Source organism: Lacerta agilis, chromosome 1 (assembly GCF_009819535.1).
Source record: "Lacerta agilis isolate rLacAgi1 chromosome 1, rLacAgi1.pri, whole genome shotgun sequence".
NCBI lineage: Eukaryota > Metazoa > Chordata > Lepidosauria > Squamata > Lacertidae > Lacerta > Lacerta agilis.
In genome coordinates, this window is record NC_046312.1 from 29,459,962 (window position 1) to 29,472,190 (window position 12,229).

General features: G+C 48.6%; 1 protein-coding gene across 2 annotated transcripts; it reads left to right on the forward strand.

Moving 5' to 3' along the window:
- The first annotated feature begins 723 nt into the window (after positions 1-723).
- On the forward strand, positions 724-11,434 carry RPS6KL1 (ribosomal protein S6 kinase like 1). Of its 2 annotated transcripts, none has more exons than XM_033142657.1 (11): positions 724-812; positions 2,466-2,782; positions 4,807-4,931; positions 5,095-5,187; positions 5,792-5,839; positions 7,521-7,653; positions 8,454-9,419; positions 10,153-10,242; positions 10,591-10,673; positions 10,988-11,083; positions 11,177-11,434. In XM_033142657.1, the coding sequence occupies exons 2-11, from the start codon at positions 2,548-2,550 to the stop codon at positions 11,288-11,290; spliced, it is 1,983 nt and encodes a 660-aa protein (XP_032998548.1). In that variant the 5' UTR covers positions 724-812; positions 2,466-2,547; the 3' UTR covers positions 11,291-11,434. The 2 variants fall into 2 exon arrangements, with proteins under 2 accessions (XP_032998548.1, XP_032998549.1); XM_033142658.1 differs by having other exon boundaries at positions 725-812; positions 2,474-2,782.
- Positions 11,435-12,229: the final 795 nt, after the last annotated feature.

A 12,229-nucleotide genomic window follows, 5' to 3' on the forward strand; every position in this document is an offset into this window, starting at 1 on the left:
CTTCTCTTCAAGGCACAGACGAAAACATGGGTCATGTGAAATAATGATAAAAGAATAAATGCTTTTGAATAGGTGCATTGCCTTTCCAGCAGCTCAGTTTCACACGGAGAGGTTTAGCAGAAACATGGATTTGACCACCACCCTGCCCGCCTCCACAAATACACTAGGCTTTTCCCCGCAGGAATTTGGATAGCATGGCAAGTGTACGAGAACTGAGGTAGTTACCACGGAGTAAAAACACAACACTGACTCTGAAAACAGGGCAGAATTTATTGACATAGTCCTCTGACCCTATCGAAAACCAGGAGGACAAAGTGAAATGAGATCGAAAGTGAATACATGTATACAATCACGTACTTATTTAGGGGAAATGGCATCCCAAGGAACATTTCCAATTTCATTTCCAACAGTTTTAATTTCATTCCCCCCCCATGCCCCTCTTTTAAAGGGACCTCCGCCCCCGCCCCCCCCCGCGACTCTTCCCACGCCCCTCGCTTTGGACTCCGCAGCCTGGCTCTGCAGACCTCGGCGCGGGCTCTTTAAGAGGCAGCTCTCGAGCCAGCTGCCCGAGGATTGGTGCTTTATTCTAAAGGCCGGCTAAGTGAGCTCATCCGCAGCCAATCGCCGCAACCGCGGACCACCCACACAGCCCCCGCAAGTTGCATCCTCCGACACCTGGCTCTTCCACCGGCGAGCCGGATCCCCGAGCCGAGATGGAAGGAGGAGAAGGAGGCGCCGCCGCCGCCGCCGCCGGGGATTCTGTGCCTCGCCCTCCGCTCCGACGAGCATCTCGGGCACCACGACTCCTTTAGGTACGGGATGCCCCTTCCCCGCAGGTACCTGTGCCTTGCCTACGTCACACACACAAACACACCCGGGCCCGGGGAAAGATGCGGGCAGGTTGTTGCAGCGCGTTCTTCGCCGAGAAGGGGGAGCGAGGGTGGGGTTAGGCCAGGTTCGCCCCCCCTCCATCTTATCTTTTGCACCACCTGCTTCCTTAACCGTCAGGGGGGGGCAGCTGCACCCCCTCCAAATCGAGGAAAACAATACAAATACTTAACTGTCCAATCACGTCGGTTCTGCCCCCCCCCTAACAAAAAGTCCTGCCCCCTAATAAAAATCCTGGCTACAACCATGGCGGGGGTGGCGTGGGGGGCGCATCTCCCTAGTGAGGCCTTCCCCCCCTTCTAAGGCCGGCAGCAGATGCCCGCACACAATGGCCCTCTTAGCAACACAGCACCTTGCTTCAAGGCTTCTCGGATTCCTGTTCCGACCCTTCTCCTGTCCCTCTCCAAGCTGAGGCTGTGCCAGCACTGGTAGTTTTATTAGCGAGGGAGGGAGAATGGGGAGCCTTGTCCTGGCCGTGTGGCTCGTCCGGCGTCTGAGTCTGTGCAGCTCCTCCGGGGCCTGTGGCTCCGCCTGGCCTAAGCCTCAAAAGGCCCAGAGGCTAAACATGCAGCCAGTGGCATACCGTTAGCACCCGCCGTTTTGTTTCCGGTCTGTTCGCCTCCGAGAGGAACAGCAGCTTAGAAACAGCCTCTTGGGTTTTGCTGGCAGAAAAACGGTGCAGATTATTGTGAACCTTAATCCCACCTATCTATTGCTTCCCAATGCCTGGCCTGTGCAAAAGCAGGGTTGCAGCCTTGGGTTGGTGGATGTGGTCTGAATAATCCATTTAAACTGTTAGATTCTTTTTTTTTTAAGGTAATTGTATTGAGTGCTATGTACTTATAGAAACAACAGGTGGTTGGCACATTTCAGAAGAGCCTTCTGTTACAGGAGGAGGGAAAAACCTCTTCTAAGAGGGCGCTTACTGCGACATGAGCATGTGCCTTTTATTCAATACCATGGTTGTATTTACAGGTGGGTAGCCGTGTTGGTCTGCCATAGTCAAAACAAAATAAAAAATTCTTTCCAGTAGCACCAGTATCTGAAGAAGTGTGCATGCACACGAAAGCTCATACCAAGAACAAACTTAGTTAGTCTCTAAGGTGCTACTGGAAAGAATTTTTTATTTTGTTATGGTTGTATTTGTAATTATTATTTATTGAATTTATATACCGCCCTCAGGGCAGTTCACAAAAAAGATCGCAATATATTAAATCAAAATAAAAACAATAACCCAATAATACCACCCCCCAAAAGGGCCACGATTTAAAAGGATATAGGATGTTGATCAGCTCAGCCAAAGGCCTGGTTAAAAGGGATTAAGCAAGTGTTTAGTCCTTGACAAAATACTTTAAACTCTCATACTTAGGCAACTCTCATTAGGTGACAGCCCTCCTGCAGAGACTGTATCGCTTGCAAACTCTTTCCACTCTTTTGAGTTCTGGCACTTTCCAGCTCCAGTTTGTAGCCCTTTGCACCCACCCCCACCCCACCCCCCACCCCCAATCTTCTCCCTTCCCTAACCTTCTCATTCACCCTTCCTTTTTCTCTACCTCTAATTCTGCTTTTGTCTCAAGCATTACAGGAAGTAGGCTGGTGAGGATTCATTGAGAATGGCCAATTTTTACGCAGAGTGACCCCCTGAGCAACGGTTTGGGCATGGATTCCGAATCCTGTACTCGAGCCTTCTCCCAGGCCCGAGTATATCTTGAGCAAATCCGAAGCCGGGTTGCGCCAGGGGCCATTGACACGCACGGAACTGGGAAGCGTGACTACCTGGTGGATGCGGCTAAGCAGATCCGCCTGGCCTTGGAACGGGATGTGAGCGAGGACTATGAAGAAGCTTTCAACCATTACAAGAATGGCGTGGATGTGCTGCTCAACGGGGTTCAGGGTATGTTGGGGAAGTGGAGTGGGTGGGTTGTGAAAGATGTAGGGATCCTGGCTGAAGCGGATTTAGGGGAGTGTGACCAGTTCATTTGTACTGGGTGTGGAGCCTCGAGGGTGCAGCAGGGGGCGCCGCAGGTATGATGTTCAATGAAAGGCCAGAGGTGGTGGTTGTGGGGCAATATTAGACATCACACAGGGTGCTGCTGGAATTTGAGACTATAAGGGCCACCACTGGACCCTGGGGTAGGTGGAGCATAGAAGCATGAAAGGTGCATGGATAACGTTAGATGATTTTTTTTTTTTTGCAAAAAAAGATGTGAAATCATACAAATTATGTGAATATATATATATATATAGAGAGAGAGAGAGAGAGAGAGAGAGAGAGCAATTTATAATTTACAGATAAATGTCATCTGTTCTTTACATAAACGTACATAGCCTACTTCAGTGTTTTTCAACCACTGTTCCGCGGCACACTAGTGTGCCGCGAGATGTTGCCTGGTGTTCCGTGGGAAAACATGGGCTGGCGGTTGCGGCACTGGCGGGAGGTGGCGACGCTGCTGCTAGCGGCAGGTGGGCTGGGCGCGTCTCCCCCTCGGCCCACGGCGGCGGCGGGCGCCTTTGACTATGAGCTGCTCCTCCTGTGGCGGAGCCCGTGGAGGGCCTTCCTGCCCAGTGCTCACGTCTTCGCGGGCGGCGTGGCGGACGCGGCCGACTTCTCGTCCGACTGACTGCAGCTGCTGGCAGGCGGGCCGCGCTGCGGACTGGGCTCGGTGCGGGGCGAGTGCCCGAGGGCGCCGCTCTTCGCCGAGCGCCCGGAGCTGGGCTCGCCGCTGCCGGGAGACGTGGCCTTCCGCCTCTGAGCCATCCGCGAGGCCTTCGAAGAAGCCGGAGTCCTCTTGGTACTGCCCGGCCCGGTGGCTGATGCCGCCGCCGCCGCTACCACCGCGGGCCCGGCCCGCCTGCTGCCAGCTGAGCGCCTCCCGCCGTCCTCGGGACAGGCTGAGTGGCGGCTGCGGGTGCAGCGGCAGCCCGGCAGCTTCTTGCAGCTGTGCCGACACCTGAGCTGCGTGCCCAACATCTGGGCACTGCGCGAGTGGAGCAACTGGCTGACCCCCGTGGGCCGTGCGGGGCGAGGCGGCCGCCGCTACGACACCGCCTCCTACCTCTGCTGCCTACCTAGCATTGGGGCATCGCTGCTACCAATGCTATTTTTCTAGAAAAAGAGGTGCTGGAGCCTGGAACTCATCACGGACGCCTTCCCTCATTCTCTTATAATGGCGAAGGCGCCCACCTGAGAGGTGCCAGAACTGAGTTCCTGTGGCTGGGGGGAGAGTCCTGACTAGTACTATAGTTGTTATTTATTATTATTAGCCTGGTGGGGGCGGGGCAAGGTGCGCCATCTTCCCATGCTCAATTCAGACATGAGAAGAATTATCATTTTTATTATTACTACTACTATTATTGTTATCTAATGGTGGTGTGCCTCGTGATTTTTTTCATGAAACAAGTGTGCCTTTGCCCAAAAAAGGTTGAAAAACACTGGCCTACTTATTCTTCTATACATGCTCATATCTTCTACATAACTGACTTTCCTCTACAGCTTCATCGTCTCTCTTTATTTCATTTTCTTTTGTACTGTGTTCTAATATACTTTCAACCTTCTATTTATATAGAATATCTCCTCTAATTGTCTTCTATTTTGTGAAATTTACTCTAGGCACATCCAAGTTTTGATTTGGGAACCATGTTTACACAAATAATTTTTAAAACAATCCCATTCTTTTTTAACCCTTACGTTCAAGTAATTTCTTATTGCGCATTTATAAATGTCACAGAATTCATTTTTTGTGGCACAGAATTTAGATTGCTTGTGGGTGCAGAATATCTAGCTTTTTATAAGTGTGGAGAACACACAGCCTTGGCTATTGGGCCAGGCATGTTGTGATGTCAGGAAGAGCTGAGGATCTAAGAAGAACTACATAAAATGAGAGCTAAGAATGAGTAATGCCCATGACTCTAATGCAGTGGATCCTAATAAGGAGCGCCGTGAAGCTGTGAAGAGGAAGATCACCCAGTACTTGAAACGTGCTGAAGAGATCTTCAACTGCCATCTGCAACGAAATCTGGGAAATGGAAGCTCCACTGAAACAGTGAGAATTTTTATTTTTAGGGGGACGGGGAATAGGGGACATGCAGCTAGATTCCCAGCAGTTTAAAAAACAAAAAACCACCAAGTACTGTTACTGTCTCCTTTGTTCCACTCCACATACTTTCTCAAACTAAGACATTTCTCAATTTTTCATTGATTGACAGGGTTACAGCAGCCTTCGCTTTCGGCCAATTAGGACACTCAGTGCACCAGTGGAGAACCTGAGACACTGTAAGGTTGTAGGAATAATTGACAAGGTAACTAGTTGCACCTGAGATGGTGTTCTAGAAGAGTAACCATGTCGGGCAATTGTAGTAAAAGCCCAAAGAAGCCTGGGCACCTTAAAGATTAATCCAGCCTTCCGCAACCTGGTTCTTCCCCCTGCCCCCGATGTTGCTGCAGTGCTGGGCCATTGGCCATGTTGGTTGGGGCTGAGGGCAGCTGTAGTCCAACAGCATCTGAAGGGCCTAAAGTTCCTTATCCTTGTGTTAGAGCACCCTCATGACTTCATGCAGCAAATTGAGTTGGCTCCAGCCTATGAAATCCAGTCTTTAGCTGCTTCAGGATTCTGCTGGTTTGTCAATCATATTTTTACTGGGCCTCATCAGACAAATTTTCATCATGTAAAACAACAACAAGCAAAACTAAAAGGAGCAGTACTATGAGACAACAGTGACGCCACACACACACACATGCAACTGAAGCTCTGAAAACTGCAGGAAATTAGAAACAACAACACTGATTTAAAATACCTGAGAGAATAAAGAAAGATTCTCCCCAACTCTAAAACCTTGAGGTTCATATGGGTACCAGGCAGACCATTGCACTGTTGTGGTTAACTTGTGCTTTTGTTGCTTGTAGGTACAGATAGTGCAGGACCCCGCTACTGGGGGAACATTTATACTGAAGGTATGTACATCGCCTTCCTCTGACTCCCTTCCTTTCCTCTATTTCCCTTCCCTTTGGCAATCTTAGACATGGTGTTACTGGAGAACCAACCAAGCCTTGAAAAAGCCCTCCCAGGCTCAACCTTGTTCTCTCTCTAGTATCTGTGAGGTTATTGCCTAGATCTCTCTCTGCTGTCCAATTTGTGATGCTTTGCTCATGTCCTTTTCTATTGAGGAATTCCTTTTACAAATCCACCACTAGCCCTCTTCTCCTTTTAGAAGAACAAAGCTTATTCTTCTCTCACACGTTCAAATACATGCTATTTTAGTGCTGCTTTAAATTATATTAATATCTAAATGAAAGAATTGGCAGCCTATTTATGAATCAAAGACTTGTGCGTAAAATCGCAAACTGCTGAGAATCTTTGGGTTTGGTGTTAACACATTTCAGACTCCAGCAGCAAAGCTTTATTAGGAATAAAAATGAAGACAGGAGGACAAAGCAGATTGGGAAATAATAGGAGCCCTTTAGCTCAAATGTATCTATGCTGACCTAGTTACTTACAAGCAGGTTTCTGGACTCCTCACAAGTAACAAAGCATAGGTGCTCAGTTACAGGGTTATCCAAATGGACGGTGAAACCTGAGGTGGTGAGGGAACTCATGATGGAATGTGAGGGACAAAGGGACTATTTTACTAGTCCCTTTTTTAAAGGCTTCCACCCCATGTTGGGCTGAGTGACATCTGGCACTCTTTCAGCCAATCAGGTAACTAGTGTAACCCCTTTTTGGGAGCTGAGGAGATGTAAGCACCTGATGTGGGCAGGTGAAGATCGTTATCACTGGTGGAAATTACTGGGAATTCTCCTTCTACCTGCCAGCCCAGCTGGAATATGTGCTTGCCTCACTCAGGCTAAATGGAGGGCAAGATAGCAGAGCCTTTTCTCCACAGACTGCATTTATCTGCCACCCCCTTCTGTTTACTGTTGAGAAGTTGCTTGACCAATGCCTCTTTATAGCATCAGGCCGCTACTGGTCCCCTGGCTCTTCCTGAGCTGCAGAAGCACTTGCACCAAAGGAATACTAAGAAAGAAGGGGGGAACCTTGGCTGCAGTAAAAGGGTGTCCCATGCTGAATTTTGGTGCTTGACAATTACTTTCCTATTTCAGCAGGCAATTTTCTATTTCCAGGATCAGTTTTAATTCTTATTATTATTGTATATGTGGGTTTTCTTTTAAACAACACTTAAGAATTTTGAAGTAATTTATTAATACCTGAAATAACAAGCACTTTTAATGTATCTAAAGCATGCCCTGCCTTTCAATTCAAAGTTTTCCAGTATGGAATCACTTGCAAATAAAACCAGAGGTATTTGGGGGCAACAATGAAATTCTTCAGCAAAAATGAACTGCCTAATTCGGGTACAGGTCCAATGTTGGAAAGGCACAGAGTCTATAGAAAAATGCACCCAACGTATTTTGTCAGCTAATCATTTGCTGCTCCAGAGTACTTAAATGGAAAACATGCAGGGCTCCTGTACATTCTACACGCTTTAGACTTTTACAGATTAGTTTCCAACTGTGTTCTATTAAGCAGTAGGTGGTAAGGGGGCCTTTGCCACACTGGAAGAGGCTGCTGGGCTCTTCTGGCCAAACGGCATTCAGACAGCCAACCGACATCTCTTGGTTGTGTGTTCCCTTCCAGAGCCTCCCCAAATCCCACGTGGAGACCCGTGAAAGGCAGACAATCATCCCACATGGAATCCCCTTTATGGTTGAATTGCTGTGCTACTCTGTAAGTGAGGACTCTGTCTTCCTCCACCTGGAACATGTGAAAGGTGAGTGTTAAAGGATTTGCCATTTCCCCACTCCTATTTCCCAGCCTCACCTGGGGTAAATCTTTTGAGTGCTTGAGTTTTACGTTTGTTGCTAAATTTAGTTAGTACAGGATTTTTAGGTTTCCCCCACAGCATTTCTGCAAGTTACAGAAATGTAACATTGGAACCATCCAGTTTGGTTTTTTTGTGTGATTTCTTTTCTACCATTCTCCATTAAATCCCAGCTGGCTTTGTGGTTTGTAGATTAGTCACCCTATAGCAGCTGGTTACACATGTTTATGGTTGCAGGTCATCCACTCTGTCCTTCTTAACCTGAGGTGGGTGGGAAACTTTTGGGCATGTGGCATCCGAGAAATTATCTTGCCAGAAACTTTTGGTTGCTTCTTCCTCTGAGAGTTGTTTGAAGAATAGTTATCCTGTGCATTCTGAATTTAGCTAATACCTCTGCCGGCCTGACTGCAGAGATATAGTAGGTTAGCAGCCTTTCGAATTGCACTTCATTTTTCTTCAGGTAGGAATAAAATTGGGAACACTTAAGCTTTTGTTAATCCTGCTTTGGGGGAAAAGATGCTCTGTGCACTTTGAAAGCTTGCTGCCTGGTCCTCCCAACAGAGCTGGTTCAATAAGAGATCAACTGAACCATTTTGCCTTCTTTCTGTCCTCTCAACCCTCTTGTTCTCTGCGGCCTGGTATCAGGCTAGCAGGCACTGTAGTAGAAGGGATAATGGAAGAGGAGGCACAGCTGTTGGGGAACTGGAGTTGGCATGTTTCTGAGAAGCCCTTCTTCCTTTTTCCCACAGGGGGGACCCTCTGGTCCCATCTTCGCTCACAGAATTGTTTCCATCATAAATCTCCCAGCATCTCCAATACATTGAATGCAAAGCTCAGCATGGTCTTGAGTCACACCAGTGAGGAGGGGGTCACAGGAAACCCTCAAGAAGCCGATTCTGTGTCCCAGCAGAGCTGCAATTTCTACCCTGAGAACAGTGCTAGCCAGATCCCTACTGTTGTAAATCGCGATCTGTTCAGAAGTGGTGACCACTCGTTGCCTCGGAAGAAGTCCCTTGACCATATGCATGTGAGAACGTCAACTAATGAGAAGTGGCATGTTGGACCTGCGGTTGGACCATGGGGCACTATTGGAGGGAAGCATTTAAATGCAACACACACTTTGTCTGATACTACACAATCTAATTTAAAACCAGCACACTGGGGGCATCGCTGTTTGGTCAACCAGAGGCTGACTTTCCGGTCGTGTGACTCACTTATCAGAACTGATAGCATCAGCAGCATATCTGAGAGAGCTACCACAAAGCAGGAGCCAAAACCAGATGCAGGCGAGAGATCTAGCCAACGTGTCTCGGAGACAGGAAGAGGATGCGTGTCAAAAACAGAAGTTCCATGTCGCCAAATAGCACAGCTTGTGCATTCTCCAGCTAGCCAAAGACAGGTGCGTCCTGGAATTCTTCAGCAGAACCCGTGTGGTCAGGAGAACCAATGGAATGTGACACAAATGAAAGAAGGGAGCCTTTTGCAGGAAGAGGTGACTACTGAGCATAAACAGCACAAAAACCAGCTAGCGCCAAGGCAGTATGGGTTTGCAGCACACCAGGCTATGCACAGGGACAGCCTTGGGGCCTGGGATGTAAGTGAGGACCAGATCCAACTTTGGGCAGCTGAACTGGTTTTGGCTTTGGAGGGTCTCCACCAGCAGGGGATCCTATGCCAGGACCTCAACCCACGAAACCTACTGCTGGATGATACTGGTAAGTTTTCTCCCAAGAAGGGGCCGAATGAAAAAACTAGTCTGTCGTATTTGGTAGCTGGAGCATTTGGTTTCATTTGGAAAACGTTCCAGCTCCCCTCTCCCTTGCCCTTATGTTTTGTGAGATTACAGAAAAACAAATAACAATCACTATTGTGAGGGGCAGGGAAAGCACAGTCCCAGAGCCAAACTCCCTCAGAGGAAAGTGGTTAAGACCAAAACACACTCTCACATACACTTGTGGGGGGACAGATGAAGAGAGAATGAACTTAGAATCCAAGTTAGAAGGGACCATGAGGGTCATCTAGTCCAACCCCCTGCAATGCAGTAAACTTTGTGCAGTGGGCTCAAACCCATGACCCTGAGATTAAGTCTTGTGCTTTACCAGCTGAGCATGTCATTTTTCTGTACTGCGAGAAAAGCTTCCCTGTCCTCAGGTCTGTATCTCAGCTCAGTCCCATAATCAACATTTTGGTTTTGCTAAATAACATCACTTGAACTATGTTTGTTTAGATTTCCTGTTTATTTCCTTTGGCTTACAGGGGAGCTGTGAGTAGACAGCACATATTGTCATTTAATAAAACAGGTGCCCAAGACTTAAACCCGAGGGCAGTTTTTGAAATTTGCAACTCAAATGGTGATGTGTCAGTGTTCAGAAAGGTGACGGGGCTTCTGATGCCTCCTGTTTTTCTTGGCTTTGCATAACTGCTCTTGCCATTTCTGTGCGTTCATAGGTCAGATCCATCTCACATACTTTGGCCAGTGGACCGAGGTGGAACCACAGTGTTGCAATGAGGCGCTGGAAGACCTATACTGTGCTCCAGGTAATGAAGACATTTGCTCTTCCCTTGACCTCTACAGATGGGGGCAAGAGGAAAGAAATATCAACCCTAATTTATTTTTCCTTATGCTTTTAAGTCATTTTATGCTGTTTTATTGGTGTTAGGTTGTATTTTTTTAATAATACTGCTTTTATATTATATCCCACTCAGAAATGTTTGGCTATTAAGTGGTTTATAAATGCTCTTAAATGCAATAAAACTAGCAAGCTGATCTGAGACACCCCTCTTTGTGACTAGTCCTTTTAAAGCCTCTTGCCCAGGTGGTTACAGGAGATAAGGGCTTCTGGCATGGTCTTTCTGCTGCTGTAACTCACGCTCTTTTCTCTGCAGAGGTGGGTGGAATTTCTGAGCTGACCGAAGCTTGCGACTGGTGGAGCTTTGGGGCGCTGCTCTACGAGTTACTGAGTGGAACTGTGAGTAGCTAAAACTGTCATATCTAGTTTAATATTAAACCAGTATTAGGAAATCAGAAAGCGTTCTAATGGTGAGAGTGGTGCTACACAAAGTGATGTTGACTAGGAGCACGACAAACTGCGTTTGAACCTCGTTATCTCTCCCTTCTTTGATGCAAAGTGTAAATTTTGTTGACATGGATCGACTGCACCATGGAGTCTACTGTTTACTTAGTTGGCATGGGCAAACTGGGTTATTTTCAGAACGTTATCCTTAGCATTAGCAGCCTTTGCTGCAGGAAAGCCTGGTTTTAATAGCTGTTTATCGCTTACAGTCTTTAGCCCAGAATCACCCCTCAGGGATTCATCCTCACACCAAGGTTCATCTTCCAGAAAAGCTCAGCCAATCTGCTGCTTCCCTAGTCTCTGAGGTGAGAATGCTGCCCAGTTAGCATTAGAATTGGAGGATGGCTGTGATAATATGCATTTGGAGTCTGAACTACTATCTCTCATTCTCTTCCCAGCTGCTGCAATATGATCCCAAGCAACGTTTAGGCTCTGGCAAAGAGGGAGTGAACAGGATCAAGGCACACCCTTTCTTCAGCACCATCCAATGGAACAAGTTAGTTGCATACTAAGAACCAAAGTGATTTGGGGGATGGTGTGGAGTTGTGCTTCCAGAATGCAGCACCCGGCTGTTTTAACTGCTGGATTTTGTCCCTGCCAGATGGAAAACCCAAACCCTTCTAGAAGCATTTGCCTCCTGAATAAATAAATACATATCCCGGGTGTTGTGGACAGAGCCGTCTCATCCAAAGAGGCCGGTGGTGCAGCGCGCCAGAGCGCCGGGCACCCCAGGGGCGCCCCCGCCGGCATACCGGGCTCCCCCTCCCCAACCCGCCCCCGCCCCCACGGGCAGACGGGTACTCGCGCGCCGGCGGGCGGGCTGTAAGCCGCCCGCCCTCTCCTCCCGGAGCCCCAGCTGGAGCGCTGAAGCGGCGCGGGGCTTTGCGCAACCTTCTAGCACTCCAGCTGGGGCTCTGGGAGGCGAGGGTGGCCGGCTTCAGCCCGTCCGCCTGCCACTCCTCCGCCCGCCGGCGTGCGAGCGCCTGCTCCAACGCCACGCCCCTCATCCCCCGCTCGCCCACCCCCCCTCCCGAGGGGCGGCCAGCGCGGGAGGGAGGTGGGTGGAGAGGCGGCAGGCTGGGGGTGCCGAGGGATCGCTGCGCCAGGGCGGCCGATCCCTCTAAGACGGGCCTGGTTGTGGACCTGGGTTGTGCCAATAGCACTGTTCCTCAGGGGGAAATCCACAGAGCTTGGCTGTAAATTTTTCAGCTTTGAGTTGCTCCTATTCTGCTTCCTAGCTATATGCCAATAGCAGCTAAAGGGATCAAATTCAGCTTTGGAAGATTTAGCCTGCTGGAGTTAACCTTCAAAGCATGAACAAAGATTATGAGCATCTTGTAAGGCTAATGTAGCCAACATCCTCCCTTCCACATCTTGCTGAACTCCAGCTCCCACTATCCTCAATCAGCATGAACAGAAGTCAGAGATGATGCCGGACGGCAATTCTGAAC

Bases quoted from the DNA above. Each gene is read 5' to 3' on its own strand.
- RPS6KL1 (XM_033142657.1), top strand. From the start codon at position 2,548: ATGGATTCCGAATCCTGTACTCGAGCCTTCTCCCAGGCCCGAGTATAT. The intron at 5,840-7,520 runs GTATGTACATCG...GTTCCCTTCCAG, and splicing joins GGGGAACATTTATACTGAAG to AGCCTCCCCAAATCCCACGT. The intron at 10,674-10,987 runs GTGAGTAGCTAA...TATCGCTTACAG, and splicing joins ACGAGTTACTGAGTGGAACT to TCTTTAGCCCAGAATCACCC.